At 45.5% G+C, this 27,204-nt stretch overlaps 2 protein-coding genes across 2 annotated transcripts in view; both read left to right on the forward strand.

Moving 5' to 3' along the window:
• Positions 1 to 16,846, forward strand: part of LOC149434905 (calpain-5-like) — a 49,586-nt gene extending 32,740 nt beyond the window's left edge. Inside the window, exons 10-12 of the mRNA XM_089663246.1 lie at positions 5,080 to 5,195; positions 6,947 to 7,080; positions 13,520 to 16,846. Coding sequence (XP_089519372.1) covers positions 5,080 to 5,195; positions 6,947 to 7,080; positions 13,520 to 13,690 — 421 coding nt within the window. The 3' untranslated portion in view covers positions 13,691 to 16,846. The remainder of the gene's footprint in view (positions 1 to 5,079; positions 5,196 to 6,946; positions 7,081 to 13,519) is intronic.
• The window catches only part of LOC149434906 (uncharacterized), a 36,180-nt gene continuing 22,750 nt past the window's right edge, over positions 13,775 to 27,204 (forward strand). Inside the window, exon 1 of the mRNA XM_089663247.1 lies at positions 13,775 to 13,874. Coding sequence (XP_089519373.1) covers positions 13,775 to 13,874 — 100 coding nt within the window. The remainder of the gene's footprint in view (positions 13,875 to 27,204) is intronic.

The raw sequence follows: 27,204 nt of genomic DNA on the forward strand, positions 1-27,204 counted from the left end.
TGTGGCCCTCAGTAACAGTTCTGTGTCCCTGTGTAACAATTCTGTGTCTGTGCGAGTAACAATTCTGTGGCCCTAAGTAACAGTTCTGTGGCCCTCAGTAACAATTCTGTGTCCCTGATTAACGTTTCTGTGGCCCCAAGTAACAGTTCTGTGGCCCTCAGTAACAATTCTGTGTCTGTGCGAGTAAGAATTCTGTGTCTGTGCGAGTAACAATTCTGTGGCCCTCAGTAACAGTTCTGTGTCCCTGAGTAACAATTGTGTCTGTGCGAGTAACAATTCTGTGGCCCTAAGTAACGGTTCTGTGGCCCTCAGTAACAATTCTGTGTCCCTGTGTAACAATTCTGTGTCTGTGCGAGTAACAATTCTGTGGCCCTAAGTAACAGTTCTGTGGCCCTCAGTAACAGTTCTGTGGCCCTGAGTAACAATTCTGTGTCTGTGCGAGTAACAATTCTGTGTCTGTGCGAGTAACAATTCTGTGGCCCTAAGTAACGGTTCTGTGGCCCTCAGTAACAGTTCTGTGTCCCTGTGTAACAATTCTGTGTCTGTGCGAGTAACAATTCTGTGGCCCTAAGTAACAGTTCTGTGGCCCTCAGTAACAATTCTGTGTCCCTGATTAACGTTTCTGTGGCCCCAAGTAACAGTTCTGTGGCCCTCAGTAACAATTCTGTGTCTGTGCGAGTAACAATTCTGTGTCTGTGCGAGTAACAATTCTGTGGCCCTAACAGTTCTGTGGCCCTCAGTAACAATTCTGTGTCCCTGATTAACGTTTCTGTGGCCCCAAGTAACAGTTCTGTGGCCCTCAGTAACAATTCTGTGTCTGTGCGAGTAACAATTCTGTGTCTGTGCGAGTAACAATTCTGTGGCCCTAAGTAACAGTTCTGTGGCCCTCAGTAACAATTCTGTGTCCCTGATTAACGTTTCTGTGGCCCCAAGTAACAGTTCTGTGGCCCTCAGTAACAATTCTGTGTCTGTGCGAGTAACAATTCTGTGGCCCTAAGTAACAGTTCTGTGGCCCTCAGTAACAATTCTGTGTCCCTGATTAACGTTTCTGTGGCCCCAAGTAACAGTTCTGTGGCCCTCAGTAACAATTCTGTGTCTGTGCCAGTAACAATTCTGTGGCCCTAACTAACAGTTCTGTGGCCCATAAGTAACAGTTCTGTGTCCCTGAGTAACAATTCTGTGTCTGTGCGAGTAACAATTCTGTGTCTGTGCGAGTAACAATTCTGTGTCTGTGCGAGTAACAATTCTGTGGCCCTAAGTAACAGTTCTGTGGCCCTCAGTAACAATTCTGTGTCCCTGATTAACGTTTCTGTGGCCCCAAGTAACAGTTCTGTGGCCTTCAGTAACAATTCTGTGTCTGTGCGAGTAACAATTCTGTGGCCCTAACTAACAGTTCTGTGGCCCTCAGTAACAATTCTGTGTCTGTGCGAGTAACAATTCTGTGTCTGTGCGAGTAACAATTCTGTGTCTGTGCGAGTAACAATTCTCTGGCCCTAAGTAACGGTTCTGTGGCCCTCAGTAACAGTTCTGTCTCCCTGTGTAACAATTCTGTGTCTGTGCGAGTAACAATTCTGTGGCCCTAAGTAACAGTTCTGTGGCCCTCAGTAACAATTCTGTGTCTGTGCGAGTAACAATTCTGTGTCTGTGCGAGTAACAATTCTGTGGCCCTCAGTAACAATTCTGTGTCTGTCCCTGAGTAACAATTCTGTGGCCCTAACTAAAGTTTCTGTGGCCCTAAGTAACAATTCTCTGGCACTCAGTAACAATTCTGTCTGTCCCTGAGTAACAATTCTGTGGCCCTAATAACGTTTCTGTGGCCCTAAGTAACAATTCTCTGGCACTCAGTAACAATTCTGTCTGTCCCTGAGTATGAATTCTGTGGCCCTAACTAGCGTTTCTTTGTCCCTAAGTAACGATTCTGTGGCCCTAATTAACAATTCTGTGTCCCTGAGTAATAGTTCTCTGTCCCTAAGTATCGTTTCTCTGTCCCCAAGTATCGTTTCTGTGGCCCTAACTCTGTCCCTGTCCCTAATACAGAGCGGTCTGCCTCTGTTCAATGACTGCAGGCAAATGAAGAATTCCAAAATGGCCGCTATTTATAGCTCGACCATTACACAGTGCTAGCTGGCTGGCTGCTGATTGGCTGATGCGATCACATGTCGTTGAGGAATGCATTATGGGTCAGCGCGCCTTGTCTGCGCGCCTTCCCAGACATCCCCGCTCCGTCGCCGCACATGTCAGCCGCCATTTTCGGAAAAATTTCGATTCGCGCGTCCGAATTAGGCTATTTTTCGGATTCGGCGCGAATCGAAATTTTTCCGATATTCGACTCGAATTCCACTTCGGCTACTTCGATTCGCTCATCTCTAATGATTTCCTATGGGACAGGTTCACATCTCCGCATTTTCACCTGGTGCGTTTTTTGGAAAGGGTCAGGTACTTTTTTTAAATACAAAACGTTGCATTTTTGGTTCCATAGACTTCAATGGAAATGCTGCAGAAAAGCATGTAGTGCTTTCTTTGATGCGTTTTTAATCTGCGTGTCAAAAACGCAAGTGCATAATGCACTGCAGAAAGGAATCAAAGGCAGACTGCATAGGTGTGAACCTAGCCTTACCAGCTCTGAGACTGAGAACTGAGCGATCAAACACCGCTGATTGCTCAGTTTTCAGTGCTCCGTGAGCAGAGAGCTGGTGGTGACTTTCATTCACCAACCTCTGCTCTGCCTTTCCTCGCTCTTGCTGGAGCTGTGGGCGATGTAGGGGGAGGGAGCGGCTGAGCCAGGTGTTGGTCCAGGTATCTAGGTGGATCCCGACTTTAAAGTTGGGATCTTTACCCAGCCTGGACCGGCTGAGTGATGTCAGCCGACAACCAGGGCTGATGCTTCCACTAAGCAAACTAGGCAGCTGCTTAGGGTGCGCTGTCACCTAGGGGCACCTGGGCGCAGCACAGGCTGGCACTCTCTCTGTGAGGGACGCTGCCACGTCATGACTGATCCTTCAGCTGAGAGAAGAGGTGGCAGAAGGGAGGACGAAAGGACAGAGGAAGAGGCCTGGTGCCTGGGGCCAGTGTAGCAGCTGAGCTGCCCCTCCTTCCAGTGTTCCTCTCAGACTCAGTCCCTTACTGCAAGCCGGCTGGTGGCTTCTAATCACTGTGGAGTTCCAGCCCTTCTCTTCCCATTCATCAGCGGAGGTGGAGCTGCGCCTGCGGAGGAAGGTAATGTGTGACTCGTGTCTGTGTGAGTGTGACCCGGACATCCATCACATCTGCAGTGTGTCAGTGAGTGATGACATCATCACGATCCCACAGCCTGCTCTTCTAGTGCCTGCTGATCTGTGTCAGTGTTGGTGGTGGTGTGTTGTGTCCAGGGGCGGACTGACCATTTGGAAACTCTGGCACTGCCCGAGGGCCCGGGGTCAGTAGGGGGCCCCATGAGATGCCTCTGGTACTTTTTTCATAGGCTTTTTTGAGTTTGGGCAAGGACACAGGGGCCCCATGAGTTGTCAGTTCGCCCCTGGTTGTGTCAGATCTGTCACTGTGTGGGATCGCTCAATTCAGGTGTCGTGTATGGGCTGCGCTGCCCTGGGCTGCCTGCTGTCACAGCATTTTACCTCCCCCCCCACTGCTTAGGGAATTCCAGCCTGGGATCTATCAGAGTGTGGATCCATCACCCTCCACTCACTGCAACTGTCACCCTGCCACTGCCAGCCACAGATACAGTCCATCCGGGACACTGATTTTGTCTTTAATTTTGGTGCTGGTGGCATCTTATGGCACTTATTTTTGCAAATTAAAAGAAATTGAGCAGTTTCATGTTTTGTTGATTTAATACTTTCTACTGTTAAATTTTATTCATTTATTTTTTTGTTTTTTTTGGGGGGGGCTCAAGTAGCTGGTCTTGCCTAGGGTGCAAAATTGTCTAGCACTGGTGGACCTTAGCCCATTGTCGGCTGAAAATGGGTCACAGGAGTGCAGAACGAACTGCACTCCTGTGATCCTCAGGAGAAGTACAGCTAAAAGAGCTTTGGCTGTACTTCTCCTTTTTACGCTTATTTTATATATTTTTTTTTTACTTCATTTGTACCCCTCCCCCAAAAAGAATACATTGATGGCTGCCAGCGCTGGACAGATGCTGGTTTTCCAGCATGCCTGTTCAACAGAAGCCAGGTGAACGTTGGCCAGATTCTGTTGAACCGGCCAATATTCAGCCTGTGTGTACCAACATTTAGGGTTATCCAAGAGTTGAAGTAGTTAAAAGGAGTTTTCAGCTTCAGAAGACCTTTGAAGGGAACCTGTCTAAACAGAATTATAGGAGCTTGCTTTTGAAAGGCTTTAAGGCTGCCAACCACATAGCTCCATTAGCTCCCAGTTTGGCTTTCACAGCCCTGGACTCAGCATGTGGTCAGATCCCATGAACTCGGCCTCATTTGCATATATGTAGGAGGGATGTAAAGCTTTGTCTCCTGGGCAGACATTGGCATATAAAAAATTTTTTTTTAAATAAAGATAAATACTAAACCCCAGGGGTCTCCAAACTTAATAAATAAAGGGCCTGTTTACTGTCTCTCAGACCTTAGGGGGGTCAGACTGTGGTCAGTGGGGGGGGGGTAGAAATTGCACTGGCACCAGAGGGGGTAAACAATATCTTTGATATTAGGGGGAAAAGTAGTGTCCCAGTTTTGGTGTCAGTGGTAGGAATTCGGCCCCATTGCTGGTGCCAGTGGGAGGAACAGTGCCTCATATCAGTGGGAGACCCCAAGGGCTGGATAAAGGCAAGCAAAGGGCCACATCTGGCCCCCAGGCCACAGTTTGGAGACCCCTTCTATACCCTATTCAGATAAGTAAAACATTGGAAATGTTGGCCCATGTCGATGGGCAACATTTCCAATGTTTCATGTATCTGAATAGGGTATAGCAGGGGTCTCCAAACTGTGGCCCAGGGGCCAGATGCCATTTTAATTCCACCAAAGCCACATAAAAATATATTAAAATTGGCCGAAACCCATTATAGTTTCTGTTTAAAACGTTTTCCCATACTAACAACGCCATTTGATGTCCTGTTGGGTTTATCATTGACAGAGAACTGAATAAAGATGCTCCGGATCCCTCCTGCCTGTGCTTCATTGGCTCTGCGAAGGTGGTCACCTCTATCACGGTGCATGCAGCGTCTGGGCTGTCAGTACCTGGAAGTAGTGGTAAGTGTCTGGGCATTATACCTTTTATTCATGGGTAGGTGTTAGTTCTTTGTTATGGACAACCAACCAAACAAAATAGGGACCCAAAAATGTTATGCACACATTACCTACTAATATCAGATTGCACATGACAAGCGTACACTAATTTACAATTGTTGTGTTGTATTAAAAACACTTTACAAATGAATGATCGTTAAACACAATCTTAAAAAGGAATGATCATTAAAGCCCAACTCCGGACAAAAAAAAGTTTTCCCATGAAGTCGGGCTGTTGTGGGTCAACTGCTCGTTTTGTCTAGGGGTGAGGAGAAAGCTTATACTCGCCCGATCCTTCGTTCCACTGGAAAATGGCACTCCCCCGTGGTCTACCGGTGGACTGTTCGTGGTCTATGGAGCCTGCTCTGGGCTTGATGTCAGGAACAGTCCACAACTCAAGACTGCTGGAATATGGGGGTGTTGGACCAGTCTTGTGCTGGGAGGATTGGAAGATTAGGTATGTTTTTAACTCCTTGTTCCTTTCCCCTAGAAAAAAAAACAAGTAGTTAAACCAGGCAGTGTAGGCATAGCCCCACTGCGTATGCCCATTTTTACCCAGAGATGGGCTTTAAAACTGGAAACAATGCCAAGACATTTTGGTATTCCACTGTAGAGAAAGGAACCTCATCTGACCCATGCCAGCAATGCCGCACCAGCAATTCACAACCCACCACCATACCACGCACTCTTTTGAACCCGTCACTAGCATGTAATGGAGAGACCACCATGTTTTGGAGGCCGCCATGGCTCTTGTAAGAGAAAGCTGCAAATCATTACAAGAGACTGGTGGATGATATGAGAAACTTGGTAAAGGATAAGTTCACCTTTAAAATAAATAAATAAATGCACATTTTTTTTGCAGGTAAAAAATGTGAATTTATTGCATTTTCCCAAGGAGCCTGCAGAGCATTGCAACTATGAACAGCGTCTCACGGGTGCAATGTCCAGCTCCTGCAGACTCTCAGCATAGCTGTCTGCCCCAGACATTTACCTGACAGCAGAAAGAATCAATGAAAAAGGAGGGGAGGTGTGCACTAGAGGAGCAAATATTTCCAACAATCATACAATCGAGACATAAAATATAATATAAGCCCATCAATTGTCCATAGTATAAATAATGTATGGGCACCAGTAGCTGTTACCTCCAGAGTGAAGGCAAGGCTCTGTAAGCTGTATGAGAAAAGGACACAGAGGGGTGCCAGCAGGGGTGGACTGACCATTTGGAAACTCAGGCACTGCCCAAAGGCCCGGGGTCAGTAGGGGGCCCTATGAGATGCCCCTGGTACCTTTTTCATAGGCTTTTTTGAGTTTGGCCAAGGACACAGGGGCCCCATGATCCCCTCTTGCCCGGGGGCCCCATGAGTTGTCAGTCCGCCCCTGCTTGTGGTGCTCTCTGTCTCTCCACATTACAGGAAGTGATAAGGGACCCCCCCCCCCCAGTGTGTACACAGACAAAAGAAAAAGCAGAGTAGATAGGTTTAGAACTTTTAAAAATATTGGACTTTTTATTGCTGTCTGTGCCTGGTGTGAAATCTCTGACATGACCTGGTGTCACAGGGAGAGGAAGTGAGGGAAAATCTCCACGATGTGGTCACATACAGAAATATGTACCTGACCACAATATTTTTTTTCCTCCCCACAATATCCAAAATTGAAAATAATATCTGGTTGGACTTAGGATTTTATTTATTCATGCAGAATTCTTTTTATGCTAGATCCTTCTGTCTATGTGACGATTCACTGCGAGGGTCAGAAGGTGTCATCGCGGACAGTGAAAGGACGTAACCCGGAGTTTGACTTGAAGGCCATATTTTACCGCAAACGAGAGAAAAAGCCGATTGTTGTACAGGTAAGGATGGTCATTCTAAAGCAGGGGCGGACTGACCACTCGAGCACTCGGGCACTGCCCGAGGGCCCGGGGTCAGTAGGGGGCCCCATGAGAGGCCCCTGGTACCTTTTTCATAGGCTTTTTTGAGTTTGGGCAAGGACACAGGGGCCCCATGATCCCCTATTGCCCGGGGGCCCCATGAGTTGTCAGTCCGCCCCTGTTCTAAAGGCAAGAAGACTCTGCGGCAGAATCTGAACATTGACTCGCTCACATTTCAAAGGTCTTTTTGAAGCTACTGAGATGCCAAGTTGAAATAAAATGCGGTCCAGGTACTTAAGGTGGGAATACACGATTAGAAAATCGACCGATCGGTCATCCGACGACCGAGAGGCGTTCGTTCGTTGGTCGAAATCATGGCCGACATTAACCAATCTAAAAAATTAATTCGTCGGGCAATACGTAGCGTTGACGTCTTCCGTACAAGTGGAAGTGATGCGGTGTGCGTGTGACCTTGTAGCCACGCCCTTCCGGCCAGAACGAGCGATATACACAACAATTCCCAGCAATGAGTATAATATCGTTTATTACATGACCTATATACATAAATAGTGATACATAAAATATAATCTGCAGAATTCTGGTTTCATCATCTCATTGGGCCAATCTACTTGTAACATTTGGATTTTTCGTTCGTGTTTACGAAGATTCCTTGGACATAAACATCCGGGTCATCTTCTGTGTCCTCTCATGCCTGATAGCGCTTGATAGATTTTTTTCGTACGACCGTCATACCACCGCATAGAAAATCTGTTGTTCGTATGCAAAACAACAACATTTTTCACTGTTGTTCAACCGGATTTTTATGTTCACAATATCGTTATCGGTTAAAACATCCTGCTCCTTGGACATAAACATCCGGGTCATCTTCTGTTTCCGCTCATGCATGATAGCGCTTGATAGATTTTTTTCGTAGGACCATCATACCACCACATAGAAAATCTGTTGTTCGTATGCAAAACGACAACATTTTTCACTGTTGTTCAACTGGATTTTTTCGTTCACAATATCGTTATCGGTTAAAACATCCTGATCCTTGGACATAAACATCCGGGTCATCTTCTGTTTCCGCTCATGCGTGATAGCGCTTGATAGATTTTTTTTCGTAGGACCGTCATACCACTGCATAGAAAATCGGTCGTTCGTATGCAAAACGACAACATTTTTCCCTGTTGTTCAACTGGATTTTTTCGTTCACAATATCGTTATCGGCTAAAACATCCTGCTCATCAACGAAGAGAAAATCGTTCAATCAGGGGTTCCGCAAATTTTTTCATACGATTTTCTTATCTTGTGTACGGGGCATTAGGGTGTATTGCTAGAAGGCATGGGGTCAGCATTGTAGCAATTCTCATAGTAAATGTGCATCTACATTTGTTCTATGCAAACAGGACAAAAAACAAATGTTGTTATTATTTATTATTATACAGTATTTATATAGCGCCAAAAGGTTTGCTCAGCGCTGTACATTATAGTGGGGGACAGTACATGAGACAATACAGTAACAAAACAATACACGAGGGGTTCAAGGGCCCTGCTCTTTTGAGCTTACAATCTAGGAGATGTTATAAGGCTATTTCCTGTGGTGGTTGAATGTTTGTTTTTGTTTTTTTTTTAATTGGTTTAAAGCTGAATTCTAGGAATGAAACATTAAACCACAGCTATGAGTCAAGTCCAGCAAGGTGCATGACACCTCCTGGACTTAGCTCCATTATTTATATCTAACAGCTTTACGGTACTCCTGGAAGACAGTAGTTCTGGGAGAGCGATGCTGATCCTTCTGACCTTGAACAGGAGAATTAGAGCTGCTATGCCCGCTCCTCATCTCCTCCTGCCCATTCACAGAAGCCTTTGTATTATGTAAACACATTCACAAAATACAAAGGCTTCTCTGAATGGGCAGCAGATGGTGGGCATAGCTGCTTTGTGTGCCTTTTCTCCTCTCTCACATCCCAGAGTGTCTCTAATTCCCAAAAGAGCATTTAACCTGTCGGATACAAATAATAGAGATAAGCCCAGGAGATGTTATGCAGCTCCTTGGACTTAACTCATAGTGTGCCTTCACTTTTTACACAGTCGCTGAACTCCTGGAATTCAGCCTTAAAACTGTAAACACCACTTATGGCCACTGGATGGCATGAAGTATCTAAGTAATTTGCTATGATACTTTGCACCATCCAGTGGCCAAATGCTGTATTTTCTCCTGTAAATAAATGAATGTTTGACCAGCACAGTAAATAGCCTAAAACATTCGTTTTTGGGTTTTTTTTTGGCCAATTCTAACAGAACAAATTTACATGTACGTTCACTGGGCAAAGTGCCATGCAATTTGTTTTATAAATACACCCCTTTGTGTTGCTTTAGCCGGCAATAGAGAGCTTGAATCTTGGCTGGTTCAGCAGGGACTGTCCGAGATTCAAACGATGTATGGGCAGGCTGATTGTACCAAAAGTTGATTGCCCAATCAACTTGAGTACAAACAACATTTCAGATTTTTATGCAATTATTGCCAGCGGCTTTAGGCGCTAGCAGTGATCCCTATGTGCCCTCCTGGCAGGGATCGCTCCCCGCACCCTTTTCACCCCTCCCCTTTTGGGAGAACAGAAGAGCTTAGTGGCAGGGATTCCTCCATCACAGGGCTTAAAATTTCAAGTCCTGAGCTACTAGCCAGGCCTTAAGAGTTACTTGCCACCAACAAACACACACAGAGACACCTGTACACACACACAGACATGTACATACACACACACACAGAAACATGTACACACACGCACAGAGACACATGTGTACACACACACATACAGACACATGTATACACACACAGGCACGTACAAACACGCATACACACAGATACATGTACATACACAGAAATACACACGCACAGACACATGTACATACACAAATACACATGTACATACATACACGCAGACACATACAGATACACACATGTACATACACATGTACATGCATACACACAAACACACACACGTACATGTACACACACACAGACACATGTACATACATACACACAAACACATGTACACACATACATACACGCAGACACGTACAGATACACACATGTACATACACACAGACACATGTACATGCATATACAGACACACATGTACACACACACCCCCTATAAAAAGTTGCAGTACTTCGTTGTTCACTCACAGAGCCGGGTACTGCACTCTAGGGGGAGGCAGAGAGCACAGCACACACTCCTTTGCTTTCACTGCGCTCAGCTATTGAGCAGTCTGACGGCTCCCAGTGCCAATGACAGATCTGGCCTGAGCTCCGAGCCTGCTCAGCAAGACGGCCCTGAGGGACACACTCGCCCCCACCATAATTTCCACTCGCTATTGGCGAGCAGGTGAGTGGAAATTTCAAGCCTTGCTCCATCAACAATGACTGTGTTGATGGGGGAATCGAGCAATTTTCTTTCCTGCAAACTGTGGTTGCTGGAAATAAAATTGCACCATCTATAGCCAGCTTTGATCCACGTGCAGGCAGCATCGAGTTGTCTTCAAGAAGAGTCCAATGGTAGCTGTACTGTAGTAACACCAATAGTATACTTCCTCTAACAGCATATCCTGATCTTAATCCTGTCAGTAATTTTAGAAGTCTGCACGGGTATATTCCCGACATGTCACCATATACGGGATCATTTTTCAGTTAAGCTCCACATTTTATCGATAAACCCTCCCCATTGGTTAGAGGTGGCCCTTTAAGTGTTCATAACACAAAAGGCGTTACATGAGCTTCCCAGTCACTGTGATGTCCTACTGACTCCTGATTTATTATTAGGTGACCAGGAGTGGTCGTTGATAGGTCGACCACAGTGCCAGAGGTGTCACTTCAGCAGCATCACAACGTGTGCGTGCATATGTGTGTGTGTCAGCACAGTGGCTGAATGCTTAGCACTTCCGCCTGGCAGTACCGGGTCATTGGTTCAAATCCCAACCATGGTACCACCTGCCTGGAGTTTGCATGTTCTCCCTGTGCCTGCGTGGGTTTCCTCCGGGTACTCCAGTTTCCTCCTACACTCCAAAGACAAGCTGTTGGGTTAATTGGATCCTGTATAAATTGTCCCTAGTATGTGTATGTATGAATGTGAGTTAGGGACCTTAGATTGTACACCCCTTGAGGGTTAGGGACTGATGTGAATGTACAATATATATGTAAAGTGCTGCGTAAATTGACGGCGCTATATAAGTACCTGAAATAAGTGTGTGTATGTGGCAGCACAGCATAAGACCCATAAAGCGGTCAGTCAGTCCAGTCAGTGACTTTTATGATGTGCCTTGACTATATTGTCGTTTGTGAGTACAACACCTACTTTATTTTTTATTAAACATTTTTTATGGTAATGCACTAGGCCTGTGCGCCCTCTCTTTGTTCTTTCCCCATTCAGTATATTTGGATTCCCCCGGTCCATTTGAGGGCAGCAAGGTGTGCATGTTCAAGGACATTCTTAATGTGGTTGTAGCATCGAGTCCATCCCCAAGCGCAGGAGCATTTGTGTTTGCTAGTGACTTTGCCTAGGCTGACGTGATGAAATCATTCTGCTGCAGGCAGGGGGAAGGGATTTCTCAGTCTCCTCTCCCTTACGTGTAAATTAATTGGTTTACGTGAAAGTTATAGCATTTACAAATGGCGGTATAGATACTGGATTTTTTTTTTTTACTAATAATAATGGCAATCAGCGACTTATAGCGGGACTGCGGCGGGCATTTTGTTACTGGGGGGAACTGACTTATTGTCACTGACATCCCCAGTAACACCAATACAGTGATCTGTGCTAAGAAAAAGCACTGATGCTGTATTAATGGCACTGGGCAGGAAGGGGTTAACATGTGGGGCGATCAAAGGGTTAACTGTGTGCAGGGAGTTTATTACTAGGGGGCGGTGTGTTGGTGCTTCAGTGTAAGCACACTGCTCTGGATGGCTGTACTGTGCACAGCCAACCAGAGCAGTGTGCCTGAGCCAACAGGAAGGAGGGCTGTTGGTAAACAAAGCAGTCCTCCTCCCCGTCGTAGATCTTCGGTAATCACTGGGCACCGGCGGGTAATCGCCGGCCGCGACCCGGTGATTGACAGCCACGAATGACGGTTTGGGTAGAGCGCGGCTCATGTGCCCCCTACCCGAAAATGCAAAATCAGTATATCTGCTATAGGGCGGCGGGGAAGCGGTTAATTGGCAGCCTGTTTTGTTTACAGTCAGCTGATGTCATAGCTGATGAATCCTACATTGTTAAGGATGCAGCCGCCAGCTCCCTTAACGACCAGCTATTGTGCGATAAATTATCTCTTGAAAATATGCAGTAATTACCGCAATACTGATATTTTACCACAAGAGTTATTTACCGCAAAATTCTTAGTCAATTGCACATGCGCAAAAGATTTACCACATGCGTTCATTTGCCGCATTTTTTCAGTCGTTATTTAACTCTTAGTGAATTTACCCCTAAGTCACAAGGTGAGAGTCTAGAGCAGGGGCTGATCTGTGTCTGACATTTGTGCACACAACCTAGAACTTCACTGTCACCAGGATTTCCATGATTGTGCCATTATCTCAGCTGGCTTCTCAGTCCAGGATGGTGACCCTGGGTGATGCCTGGACAAAGATGGCTCCATCCTTCTGGAGAGAAAAGCAGATAAAGGTAATGTCAAAGGGGAGTACTGTGATCTCTATGAGAGGTAATGAATACCTGGAAGTGTTATATTTACACATTACTTAGCATGCATGCTGTTCTGTCTCTCCAATCTAAGCATTGATAGTGTGATCTCTGTAACTTACAGTTGTGATGAGATAGCGATAACTCCAATCTTAGTTGAATATCACAGGCAGTGACTCGATCAGATGACACCTTGTAGATCTTGTGAAGTTTATTCCATAAACTGCGAGAATCTTACAACATTGAACATCGGATAGGTCAAAAGATCATAATGTGATCTACTTCATGACATGAGGCTTGAAGCTGCAATGCCTTACTGGGGAAAGGGGTGGGGCTATCTATACAGCATGAACTAAACCAGAGGAAAGGGAGGAGCAGAGACAAAATACAGAGAACACTTAAAGGCATATGACAGTCATGTGAAACATCACACAAGCACTTAGCATGGAGAATATATCTGAATCTCCACCTGCTTTACGTAGATATTGTAGTAGAAGTCTGCTGACCTTCTGACATCAACTTTCTGACCTGAGACACATGCAGATAATTCATTTTGACTTTTCTGGTCTTCATTCCTGCTCTGGGTCAGTGAAAGAAAGTAATGAAGCCAGTGGTCAGCATGACAGCCAGGCAATCAACATTTTCAGACTTTCAGCAGTGGCAGCCTTCATCGATCTTTCATGATAGACTTTGAAGCTGGGTGATGAGTTGTGTCTTGTGTTCCAGGTATGGCAGTCTCGATGGATGAGGGACACCTTATTGGGCAAGGTGTCTGTTCCATGCCCCGCGGGAGAGACGAACCAGAGCTCAGTGCTGCGACTGCAGAGGAAAGACATGGCGTCAGTTGGATACATCATGGTCGAGAAATCGAGCAGCTCAGACCTGACTGCACTGTGACTTTTTCCTGCCTGCTGTCTCTCGGTCTCATTTGTGGTTGTCACCACCTCCTCTCTCTATACATCTCCCCCTCTTTCCTGTTCCATGTCACCTCCACTCTGCACGTCCTGCACACTTCACAGAAGCTTCACCATGGGGAGGATGCTGGTTATAATCACTCTTCTTCTCGGAGGAGCTTGTCCAGGTATGGACCCTGTGATGGGTGGCATGGGCAGTGGGGGGACAATGGCTGACCTCTGCCAACAGTGATGTTTCTTGATGAGTATCTAAAAAAGCGAAAACTTTTTGTTTAGGTAGAGTGGGTTGGAGCTCTGACCAGTTTATTTTTTGCTGTCTGTGCCCCTGCCGGGAGGATCAACTTTCTCTATTGGTCACCAGGATGGGAAATCCAAGACTTGTTTGGCTGATAGCTAAGACTTTGGAACCCAACCAGCCACCCAAGGTCCTCTGCCAACAGTGATGTTTCTTGACGTGTATCTAAAAGAGTTAAAACTTTTTGTTTATGTAGAGTGGGTTGGAGCTCTGACCAGTTTATTTTCTGCTGTCTTTGCCCCTTCTGGGAAGATTAACCTTCTCTATTGGTCACCAGGATGGGAAATCCAAGACTTGTTTGGCTGATAGCTAAGACTTTGGAACCCAACCAGCCACCCAAGGTCCACATGCAGCCCTTTAGCACTTACTGTGTGTGTGTGTGTGTGTGGGGGGGGGGGGGGGTGCTCAGTAAATGCCAAAAGGCTGCATGTGGCAGCACCAAATCACAGTCTGAAGGAAAAGTATTCTTTAGATCGCCTTCTAGTGGATAAATGGTCTGCTTTATTTCTATTGTAGCATTTTACATTTTTTCTGTTGCGTCTCTTCTTGTTTCATTTTCTTCTTTTTTTGCATCTGATCTGTAATATTGGTTCTTGCTGAGACAAATGTCAATACAAGTCATTTTAAGGGAGCTGTTGTGAGTACAATGTGGAAGCATTGACTTGTAAAGGGTCTGTGATAGCAGTGATCTCTAGCAGTCTCCTAAAACATATTTCCAGTCAATGACGGTTTCTCATCTCTCATGTTTGCAGTCTCTGACCATTTCCTATAGTATATCTGCAGTCTTTAATTATCTCCTGTAGCATGTTTGCAGCCTCTGGCCATCTCATGTAGCACGTCTGCAGTCTTTAGCCATCTACTGTACCATGTCTACAGTCTCTGACCACACTTTGTAGCATGTTTACAGTCTCTGACCACACCTTGTAGCATGTTTACAGTCTCTGACCACACCTTGTAGCATGTTTACAGTCTCTGACCATCTTTGGTAGCATGCCTGTAGTCTCTGACCATCTTTGGTAGCATGCCTGTAGTCTCTGACCATCTTCTGTTGCATGTTCACAGTCTCTGACCATCTCATCTATCATGTTCACAGTCTCTGATCATCTCATGCAGCGTGTATGCAGTCTCTGACCATCTCTTGTGGCATGCTCATAGTCATCTTGTAGCATGTTTACATTCTCTGACCATCTCTGGTAGCATGCCTGTAGTCTCTGACCATCTTCTGTTGCATGTTCAGTCTCTGACCATCTCATCTATCATGTTCACAGTCTCTGATCATCTCATGTAGCGTGTCTGCAGTCTCTGACCATTTCTTGTGGCATGCTCATAGTCACTGATCATCTACTGTAGCATGTTTGGAGTCTATGATCATCTTCTATAGCATGTCTACAGTCTCCAACAGTTTTCTGTAACAATACACCAGCACTAAATATTATGTGCAGACCTTTGGTGATGTCAAGGGCCATCCTTGAGGCCTCCTGTATCTAGTATATTGACCACCACTGGCCTATGGGGCTTTCCCTCATTTTGTGAAATTTCCTCTCACTCCTTCAGGAAGGGAAATCTTCCCAGTGGGGACACAAACAGCAACCCCCCCCCCTCAAAAAAAAAACCTTCCCCACTCTACCTAAAACAAAAAGTGTTGGCTTTACTTATTACAAATCTTATTCCTTTTATAAAAGCTGAACTTGACCAGGATCACCTAGAATAGGTTACCTAAGGTACGGGGCGGACTGACAACTCATGGGGCCCCGGGGCAATAGAAGATCATGGGGCCCCTGTGTCCTTGCCCAAAATCAACAAAGCCTATGAAAAAGGTACCAGGGGCATCTCATGGGGCCCCCTAATGACCCTGGGCCCTCGGGCTGCCTGAGTTTCCAAATGGTCAGTCCGCCCCTTCTAAGGTACACCCTTCACATTGCAACATTGATGAGTACTGTCCACTAATGGTATGTAAGTGGTTCTAAGTAGCTGATAATACTTCTGGATATCTGTTCTGTGGGTGAAGTATTTATCGTCTGCTACATTCTGAACAGGTATGATGATATTAGTAGTGGAAGCAAAAGTACCCACTGGTGTCCACCTTCCATGGAGAAGACCCAGTGGTCGAGAACTGACCAGCCGAACTTTGTTCGGTCGGATGTCCTTCTATTACCTCTTGTAGGTCTTCAAGTCTACAGATCTATAAAAAGTATTTTGCGTGTTACCCTGCATGGCGGTGCCATTCGTTCTACATGGTACACCAAGACAGCATTACAGTAGCAATGATCCCACATTGCAGCATACCTAACATGTGCTGTGTTAGATAAAAGGGAATCTTGTTCTGTGCCTCAACGCACAATAACGCATTGTGCTAACATACATTTTTTACTTTTTAAACTGTCCTTTTTATCTTTTTATATTGTTTTTACTTTTACAAGCAAACATTTTAATACAAATGCTTCCTATTGATGTCACAATGCATTATGTCTTTCTTTGTTTTTTCTGTTTTTTAAAAGAGAGTATATAATTGACTGGCCCTTTCAGAATGTCCTGTTCAAATAAACGGTCTGTCCAGGGGGAAGTTTAAAGCATGGAAATAGGGGATGGGGGAAACATGCAGCTGTGTGTGCAGTTTGAGCCTCAGCCTCTAAGCATTGATAAACAGGTTTCTCAGCAGAGCAGCTCAGACTAGCCTGGTAAACATGTGAAAAGGAGCTTAGAGCTCCACTTGCTGGATATAAATCTTTAATATCAAATATCATAATCAATACGTCCATGCAAAAAAAGGAAAAAATATTTATAAATATTTTATTTTTGTAGTCCTGAACGTAATAACTAAATAAAGATAATATATTTTATCAACACTAGTCATTTTTCTTTTAATGTTTCATTTTCATTTTGTGTGTTACAGTATGGTGTGTAAAATTATGGTGTTCTATGCCAAGCTGCGAAGCTTTAATTTTGAAGGAAAAGTAGAGATTTACATAGACAGCTACCTGTATATCTACATTTAATGATTCTCTTGCAGTGTCAGGGCATGTTTCTTTAGCACACAAGGTGAAAAGGCCAAATTGTACATTTCCCCCATGAGCTGTGAACTACTTCAGCAGTATAGGTTAAAGGTCCTGCCCTTTTTGCACCCCCCCTTTTATTCTGAAGCACCTAAGGCATGTATTTCTGCATCCCCCTCGATGTCCACTCCTGCCTTGGTCTCCACTTCTGCTTTCCCCTTGGTGTCCACTTCTGCCTCCTCCTCGGTGCCCAATTCTGCTTCCCTCTTGATGCCCACTTCTGCCCCCCCTCTTGGTGCCCACTTCTGGCCCCCTCTTGGTGCCCACTTCTGCCTTCCTCCTCAGTGTCCACTTCTAGCTGCTTCTCAGTACCCAATTCTGCCTCCCCCTTGGTGTCCACTCCTGCCTCCCCCTCTGTGCCCAATTCTGCCTCCCTCTTGGTGTCCACTTCTGGCTGCTTCTCAGTACTCAATTCTGCTTCCCCCTCGGTGTCCACTCCTCCCTCCCCCTCGGTGCCTAGTTCTGCCTTCCTCTTGGTGTCCACTTCTAGCTGCTTCTCATTACCCAATCCTGCCTCCCCCTTGGTGTCCACTTCTAGCTGCTTCTCATTACCCAATCCTGCCTCCCCCTTGGTGTCCACTCCTGCCTCCCCCTTGGTTCCCAGTTCTGCCTCCCTCTTGGTGTCCACTTCTGGCTGCTTCTCAGTACCCAATTCTGTTTCCCCCTTGGTGCCCATTCCTGCCTCCCCCTCGGTGCCCAATTCTGCCTCCCTCTTGGTGTCCATTTCTGGCTGCTTCTCAGTACTCAATTCTGCCTCCTCCTCCTTGGTGTCCATTTCTGGCTGCTTCTCAGTACTCAATTCTGCCTCCTCCTCCTTGGTGTCCATTTCTGCATTGCCCTTTGGTGTCCACTTCTGCTTTCCAGAATGCTTGTTTACTCAAATTGATCCACCAAGTGAGTTAGTAAACATGTATTTTAGAGCTTTTGTCAATTGCCTTTCCTCATTGCAGACCCAACCCAACAAGTTCCGTCTTATTTCCTTCTAGAACATGTGCCCACTGCTCCTGTTCCATAGCTTCTGGTCATTGAGTTGATCGGCTACTAGGAATTCAGCCATGAAAAAAAAAAATAAGATCTTGCTTGGTGATGCTAGGCCTGCTTTAAAGAGACTTTCACTTAGTCCATTAAGGGCAATTTCTGTCCAATCTGCTTTAGATTTACTAATAGCTATTCAGTGTATGGCACTATCTTGACAACCAATTCAATTTATATCCAATCATCACACTGCATAGATTTGGTACATCCACAGGAAATTGTACAATCGGATTGTAACCACTTGCCCTCCGGAAGATTTACCTGCCTTCATGACCAGGCCACTTTTTGCTATACTGCGCTTCGCTTTTTTTTTTTCAATTGTGCGGTCATGCAATACTGTACACAAATTAAATTTTATATACAAATGTTTTCACAAATAGAGCTTTCTTTTGGTGGTGTTTGATCATCACTGGGTTTTTTATTTTTTCTCTATAAATGAAAAAAGATGGAAAGTTAAAAACAAAAAAAAAAATTTTTTACTTTTTGCTATAAAACATATCCAATGTCTTTGGTAAAAAAATCCCAATAAATGTATATTAATTGATTTGCATGAAAATTATGGCATCTACAAACAGTGCTTTAAAAAAAAAAAAAAAAAAAAAAATATATATATATATATATATATATATATATATATATAAAATTTGAATTTTTTTTTATACTAGTAATGGCGGATATCAGCGACTTATAGCCGGACTGTGTGACACTAACTGATACTGGGTGGGAACTGACTGACTGCCACTGACATCTCCACTGACACGAATACACTGATCAGTGCTAACAAAAAGCACTATCACTACTAATGACACTGGGCAGGATAGGGTTAACATCTGGGGCAATCAAAGGGTTAACTGTGTGTTAGGGAGTGGTTACACTGTGTACTGTATGTTGTTTTCCTAGGGGACATGCTGGTTTATATCTCCCTGCTTTGCAGGGAGATAAAACCCAGCACATCCCCGCTGACAGGAGAGAGATCTGTGTTGTTTAAACCAGGGGCGGACTGACCATTTGGAAACTCGGGCACTGCCCGAGGGCCCGGGGTCAGTAGGGGGCCTCATGAGATGCCCCTGGTACCTTTTTCATAGGCTTTTTTGAGTTTGGGCAAGGACACAGGGGCCCCATGATCCCCTATTGCCCGGGGGCCCCATGAGTTGTCAGTCCGCCCCTGGTTTAAACTTGTTGCTCATCGAGTCCCGGCCATGAATTGCTGGCCAGAACTCAGCGATTGACACCTACAGGAGCCAATGACGGCGTAGGTAGGATGATATGTGCACACATGTGCCCCTACCCGGAAATGCAAAATCACGTATATATACGTGATTTTGCACAGAACAGCTGGCAATTGGACAATCTGTGTGGCCAGCATTAAAGGGCTATGTTTTCTATCCAGCACTGATCTATAGAGCCCTGACAATTATTTTAGTGATCTTTAGAGTGCTGATATAATCCATTCTGCATTACTGAGAATAGTGAATGCTTCATATTTGTCTCTGCCCCAAGGAGCTTACAATCTAATGTCCAACCTCTGTTCTACACACACGTTTGGGTGGAAGCTGACCTATTTAACTTTTTTTTTTTTCTTGGAGTGTTGCTGGAAACCAGAGGCCCTCCAGCAAACCTACACGGGAAGAATATTCAATGTCTTTTGGTAGGGGTCAAAGCCTTGAGCTTGACCAGCGTGGCAGGTAAGATATCTCGGCAGCTTAAATTGACACCGAACTCTGGTTTATTAAAAAAATAAATATATATATATTCGTTTGTACCTTCTATTTCTCTCGGGCTCTTCCAAATTCCTGCTATGATCTGACCTCCAGTTAGAGCAGTGGTTCTCAAACTTCCTAATGCCGTGACCCTTTAATACAGTTCCTCATGTTGTGGTGACCCCCGACCATAAAATTATTTACCCAGTAATTATAATTCATGAGTGTCGTTTTACCTCCAATACTGCTGCTTTTAACACAGTAGCTGCTTTCAACACAGTAGCTGCTTTCAACAGAGTAGCTGCTTTCAACACAGTAGCTGCTTTCTACACAGTAGCTGCTCTTTACCCATCGGAAATATATGTTTTCTGATGGCCTTAGGGGACCCCTGTGAAAGGGTCGTTTGACCCCCAAAGGGGTCGCGACCCACAGGTTGAGAACCACTGAGTTAGAGGGTGGCTACCTTCATTCTCCATGGTCCCACTGTATGTAGGAACATAGCCACTCTCTCTTCCTTGCTTTTCCTTGCTCCCGGGATGGACTAGGGACTCTGGACTATGGGGCTTGAAATGTGCTATAACCACTCGCCCTCCTGAGGATTTCCCCCCCTTCCTGACCAGGCCATTTTTTTGCGATATGGCGCTGCGTTACTTTAACTGATAATTTCGTGGTCATGCAACGCTGCACCCAAATGAAATTGACGTCCTTTTTGTCCCACAAATAGACCTTACTTTTGGTGGTATTTGATTGCCTTAGCTTTTTTTTTTTTTGTGCTATAAACAAAAGAAAAAGTAAATTTTGAGAAAAAAAAACAATATTTTTGGCTTTTTGCTATTAAGCATGCCCAGTAAAAAAAATTATAAAAATCAAATTTTGCCTCAAATTTAGGCCAAAATGTATTCTGCGACATGTCATCTCCTGAATGTCTTTGGAGGTGCTTCTGGCCTCCTCCTGAATTGCACATAACATTTTAATATTAAAATGCAGCCCTTAAGCTCCAGTCAGTGACTTTGCCTAGGCTGAGACAGTTCACCCGTCTGCTGGCAGGAGGAAGCCTTTCCAAGCTACAAGGTAAAAAGATGCAGCAGGGACTGATCTGTGTCACACATTTGTGAACATAGTCAAGAACTGCACAGACACCAGGAATAACATATATTCTATAAGTGACCACCTTGAAACTATTATCCAAATGTCACTATATCGCGCCTGATGCAGATAACTATTATCTTCTAAATACAATATTATATAAATTGCTGCCACTATACGTCAAAAATCAAAAAATATTAGTATCACCCCTAATCCAGTGAATACAACGGGCGCGTAGATTTCATAATGCTATAATTAAACATCAATTGTCATTGATATGTTAAACGCCGTCACGTCACTTCCGGTTACAGATCTAAGTCACTTCCGGTCTGCCGCACCGTCATGCCCTGACGTGTTTCGTCATACCCTGACTTACTCATAGGGGTCACCGGAAGTGACGTGACTGCGTTCTGTCTGACAGTTCTGGATGTGGTGAGAGCACCATGCAGTATCTGCGTGACACCAGGATTGATCATTTGGGCTTGTTGATATTTTTAATGTTGTAAGTGCATTACTTGGAGCAAATAAAGTCATTTATCTTGAGTAATATACTATTGGAGAGGATATTTTTCTTCTCATTCCATGATATGGTGGAGCGGAGTCTTCCAATTATCCTGGCAACCAATCTTAGAAGGGTGATTCTTGGAGGAACCTCCTGGTCTAATTTATGGATATCCTCTTGATTATTGTGACGGGAGTGACTTTTGGGGGTGGGGGGACCTCTGTATTATCTTCCCAAATTCCCATTATGTTTAAGGCACCCTGTGCCTGTTAAGGGGTACAGGGTGTGTATGTGAATGTCTGAGTCTTGTGTATAGTGTGTGTTCCTCTGTTCTCATCCACATGGCTGTCCATTGTCTGTTTGCCATGTGCTACCCCCCATTGTGCTGTGTCTTCCTGTCCAGCCAACTATTATGGGATGTACTGTTTGTGTATTGGTGTGGGGGTTGGTCAATGTCCTTTGCCATGTGTTTCATCCCATTGTTCTGTGTCTTGGTGGGATGGGGCGGGCTGATGATGTATTTCCTGTTCCTGGTTGTCTTTCCCCGCCCCCTGTATATATCCTGTGTTTTGTGTACAATAAAGAGAGTTGGCTTCCTGTTTTAAGAAGAGCTGGGTGCTGTCTTTTTCCTGAGGGATTTCAGGGTGGGGTCCGTGGATGGTGTTCGGACAGTGGAAGCTGCGGGATAACGGAATATACCCAAGTGCGGTCGGGTACCGGTTCCGTTACAATTATGCTTTAAAAAAGGCAAATGCTGCAATAATGGTGAAGACAAAGAATGACACAATATATGAAAGATAATGGATGTTTAATGATATCATTGTGAAATGTATGAGCCGCTTGTATTCACTGGATTAGGGGTGATACTAATATTTTTTGACCAGGATTTACATGTTTGTGTCATCTCTGAGCCAGCATCTCACTCCAGGAAGTAGATGGATGATGCCTGAGCAACTATGGTGCCACCCTTCTGGAGGGAAAAGCAGATGAAGGCATTGTTAAGGGGAGTAGTGTGTGTGTGTGTGTGTGGGGGGGGGGTAATAATTACCTGGAAGTGTTACTCTGATATATTACTTGGCATGAAACAATATATCTGATGCGAAGTCCACTGTAAAATAATTCTGTTATACGTGCAGCGCGATCGTAATGTTACTGCCAGTGGTAGAATGTCGGGCAACAAAGAAGAGATCATTTTATTTTCTTGGTGATGTTTCCAAGAAATCGAGAGTGAAAGAACGTGTGTGTGGTTTTCACACGTCCTTTTCATGAACAATAAAAACAAAAAGTGTTTAACAGTAGATGAGTTGAAGTAGAAAAGAGGAAACAATTAAAAAGCAGGAACTTGCCGGATTCATTTCTGTGATTCCATTCGTAGGGCCTAGAGCTGACTTTCTGTATCCTTTTTATAGAGAAAAAAAGAAGACACCCAAAAAATATCAGCTTGGTACACCGGGAATACAGGAGAGGGTCCCCTATACACGGGGAATACAGGAGAAGGTCCCCTATACACCGGGAATACAGGAGAGGGTCACCTATAGACCAGGAATACAGGAGAGGGTCCCCTATACATGCGGAATACAGGAGAGGGTCCCCTATAGACCAGGAATACAGGAGAGGGTCCCCTATACCCCGGGAATACAAAAGAGGGTCCCCTATACATGGGGAATACAGGAGAGGGTCACCTATACACGGGGAATACAGGAGAGGGTCACCTATACACGGGGAATACAGGAGAAGGTCCCCTATACACGGGGAATACAGGAGAGGGTCCCCTATACACGGGGAATACAGGAGAGGGTCCCCTATACACGGGGAATACAGGAGAGGGTCCCCTATACACGGGGAATACAGGAGAGGGTCCATTATACACGTGGAATACAGGAGAGGGTCACCTATACACCGGGAATACAGAAGAGGGTCACCTATACATGGGGAATACAGGAGAGGGTCACCTATACAGCGGGAATACAGGAGAGGGTCACCTATACAGCGGGAATACAGGAGAGGGTCCCCTATACACTGGGAATACAGGAGAGGGTCCCCTATACACTGGGAATACAGGAGAGGGTCACCTATACACTGGGAATACAGGAGAGAGTCACCTATACACCGGGAATACAGAAGAGGGTAACCTATACACGGGGAATACAGAAGAGGGTAACCTATACACGGGGAATACAGAAGAGGGTCACCTATACACGGGGAATACAGAAGAGAGTCACCTATACACTGAGAATACAGGAGAGGGTCACCTATACATGGGGAATACAGGAGAGGGTCACCTATACAGCGGGAATACAGGAGAGGGTCACCTATACACCAGGAATACAGGAGAGGGTCACCTATACATGGGGAATACAGGAGAGGGTCACCTATACACCGGGAATACAGGAGAGGGTCCCCTATACATGGGGAATACAGGAGAGGGTCACCTATACACTGGGAATACAGAAGAGGGTCCCTTATACATGGGGAATACAGAAGAGGGTCATCTATACACTGGGAATACAGGAGAGGGTCCCCTATACATGGGGAATACAGGAGAGGGTCACCTATACACTGGGAATAGAGGAGAGGGTCCCCTATACACTGGGAATACAGGAGAGTCCCCTATACATGGGGAATACAGGAGAGGGTCCCCTATACATGGGGAATACAGGAGAGGGTCACCTATACAGCGGGAATACAGGAGAGGGTCACCTATTTCTGGGGAATACAGGAGAGGGTCACCTATACATGGGGAATACAGGAGAGGGTCACCTATACACCGGGAATACAGGAGAGGGTCCCCTATACATGGGGAATACAGGAGAGGGTCCATTATACACGTGGAATACAGGAGAGGGTCACCTATACACCGGGAATACAGGAGAGAGTCACCTATACACCGGGAATACAGAAGAGGGTCACCTATACATGGGGAATACAGGAGAGGGTCACCTATACAGCGGGAATACAGGAGAGGGTCACCTATACAGCGGGAATACAGGAGAGGGTCCCCTATACACTGGGAATACAGGAGAGGGTCACCTATACACTGGGAATACAGGAGAGGGTCACCTATACACTGGGAATACAGGAGAGGGTCACCTATACACGGGGAATACAGGAGAAGGTCCCCTATACACCGGAATACAGGAGAGGGTCCCCTATACACGGGGAATACAGGAGAGGGTCCCCTATACATGGGGAATACAGGAGAGGGTCCATTATACACGTGGAATACAGGAGAGGGTCACCTATACACCGGGAATACAGGAGAGAGTCACCTATACACCGGGAATACAGAAGAGGGTCACCTATACATGGGGAATACAGGAGAGGGTCACCTATACAGCGGGAATACAGGAGAGGGTCCCCTATACACTGGGAATACAGGAGAGGGTCACCTATACACTGGGAATACAGGAGAGGGTCACCTATACAGCGGGAATACAGGAGAGGGTCCCCTATACACTGGGAATACAGGAGAGGGTCACCTATACACCGGGAATACAGAAGAGGGTAACCTATACACGGGGAATACAGAAGAGGGTCACCTATACACTGGGAATACAGAAGAGGGTCACCTATACACTGAGAATACAGGAGAGGGTCACCTATACATGGGGAATACAGGAGAGGGTCACCTATACACCGGGAATACAGGAGACGGTCCCCTATACATGGGGAATACAGGAGAGGGTCACCTATACACTGGGAATACAGGAGAGGGTCCCTTATACATGGGGAATACAGAAGAGGGTCATCTATACACTGGGAATACAGGAGAGGGTCCCCTATACATGGGGAATACAGGAGAGGGTCACCTATACACTGGGAATACAGGAGAGGGTCCCCTATACACTGGGAATACAGGAGAGTCCCCTATACATGGGGAATACAGGAGAGGGTCCCCTATACATGGGGAATACAGGAGAGGGTCACCTATACAGCGGGAATACAGGAGAGGGTCACCTATACACCAGGAATACAGGAGAGGGTCACCTATTTCTGGGGAATACAGGAGAGGGTCCTCTATACATGGGGAATACAGGAGAGGGTCACCTATACACCGGGAATACAGGAGAGGGTCCCCTATACATGGGGAATACAGGAGAGGGTCACCTATACACTGGGAATACAGGAGAGGGTCCCCTATACACTGGGAATACAGGAGAGTCCCCTATACATGGGGAATACAGGAGAGGGTCCCCTATACATGGGGAATACAGGAGAGGGTCACCTATACATGGGGAATACAGAAGAGGGTCACCTATACACTGGGAATACAGGAGAGGGTCCCCTATACACGGGGAATACAGGAGAGGGTCCCTTATACACTGGGAATACAGGAGAGGGTCACCTATACACCGGGAATACAGGAGAGGGTCCCCTATACACCGGGAATACAGGAGAGGGTCCCCTATACACGGGGAATACAGGAGAGGGTCACCTATACACTGGGAATACAGGAGAGGGTCCCTTATACACGTGGAATACAGGAGAGGGTCACCTATACACGGGGAATACAGGAGAGGGTCCCTTATACACGTGGAATACAGGAGAGGGTCACCTATACACGGGGAATACAGGAGAGGGTCACCTATACACCGGGAATACAGGAGAGGGTCACCTATACATCAGGAATACAGGAGAGGGTCCCCTATACACGGGGAATACAGGAGAGGGTCACCTATACACGAGGAATACAGGAGAGGGTCACCTATACACGGGGAATACAGGAGAGGGTCACCTATACACGGGGAATACAGGAGATGGTCACCTATACACTGGGAATACAGGAGAGGGTCACCTATACATGAGGAATACAGGAGAGGGTCCCTATACACGGGGAATACAGGAGAGGGTCCCTATACACGAGGAATACAGGAGAGGGTCACCTATACATGAGGAATACAGGAGAGGGTCACCTATAGACGGGGAATACAGGAGAGGGTCACCTATACACGGGAATACAGGAGAGGGTCCCCTATACACGAGGAATACAGGAGAGGGTCACCTATACATGAGGAATACAGGAGAGGGTCACCAGAGCATATGGCCATGTCTGGGAACTACCCTGCTCTGCTGTAAACCCTAACTGAATACCACTGAGCTTGCTAAAGTACCGCGTATCATAAACAAGAAATAAAATACTGCGTTCATCTTTGTTCATCCTTTGCTGCATCTCAGTGCTGTTGATCTTTTGTAGCTTTTTGCAGCCACTTCCCTTCTACATGCATTGTATAGAAGGCTGTGTGGCATTTCTCGGGGCCTTTCCTGATGGTGACAACAGTAGACACATCTGCAGCAACTTTCCAACAGATCTTAATGACAAGATCACTTGTTCTTTTAATGAAATCTGCAGATATAGAAATATAAAAAAATAGATTTCAGTGATTTGGTTTTCATACCATTTAACTAGTTTCTTTTGTGAATCCGAACTGCCCAAAGAAAAAAAATAACACTGACATTTGGATCGGGACTTCCAAGTTTTTTAAAAATTTGGTCCAAATTTAACATCATCTAGTGAGTGTCCGACAGTCACCGCTCTCTGCCAGAGCACCAGGGGAAACAGAGCAATCATTGGTGAGTGATCACTCAGTACTCACCCTTATGCAGGCCATACATGGTTCGAATTCCGAACGATTTTCGTACGAAAATCGGACCTAAGAATAATCGGCCCAATTTTCGCTCTGTTAGTGGGGAAATGGCATCGGCCGATTTTCATGGTTCCTCCCTATTTAGTTTATTGGGCATGCCGGAAAATTAGTGAAAACCGACCGATTTTTGAAATCATTGGTGACACCATTGGATTACAGAACGAATGACGTTTCGATTTTC

Source organism: Staurois parvus, unplaced genomic scaffold, assembly GCF_062004578.1.
Source record: "Staurois parvus isolate SC_StPar_1 unplaced genomic scaffold, SC_StPar_1.0 ptg001642l, whole genome shotgun sequence".
NCBI lineage: Eukaryota > Metazoa > Chordata > Amphibia > Anura > Ranidae > Staurois > Staurois parvus.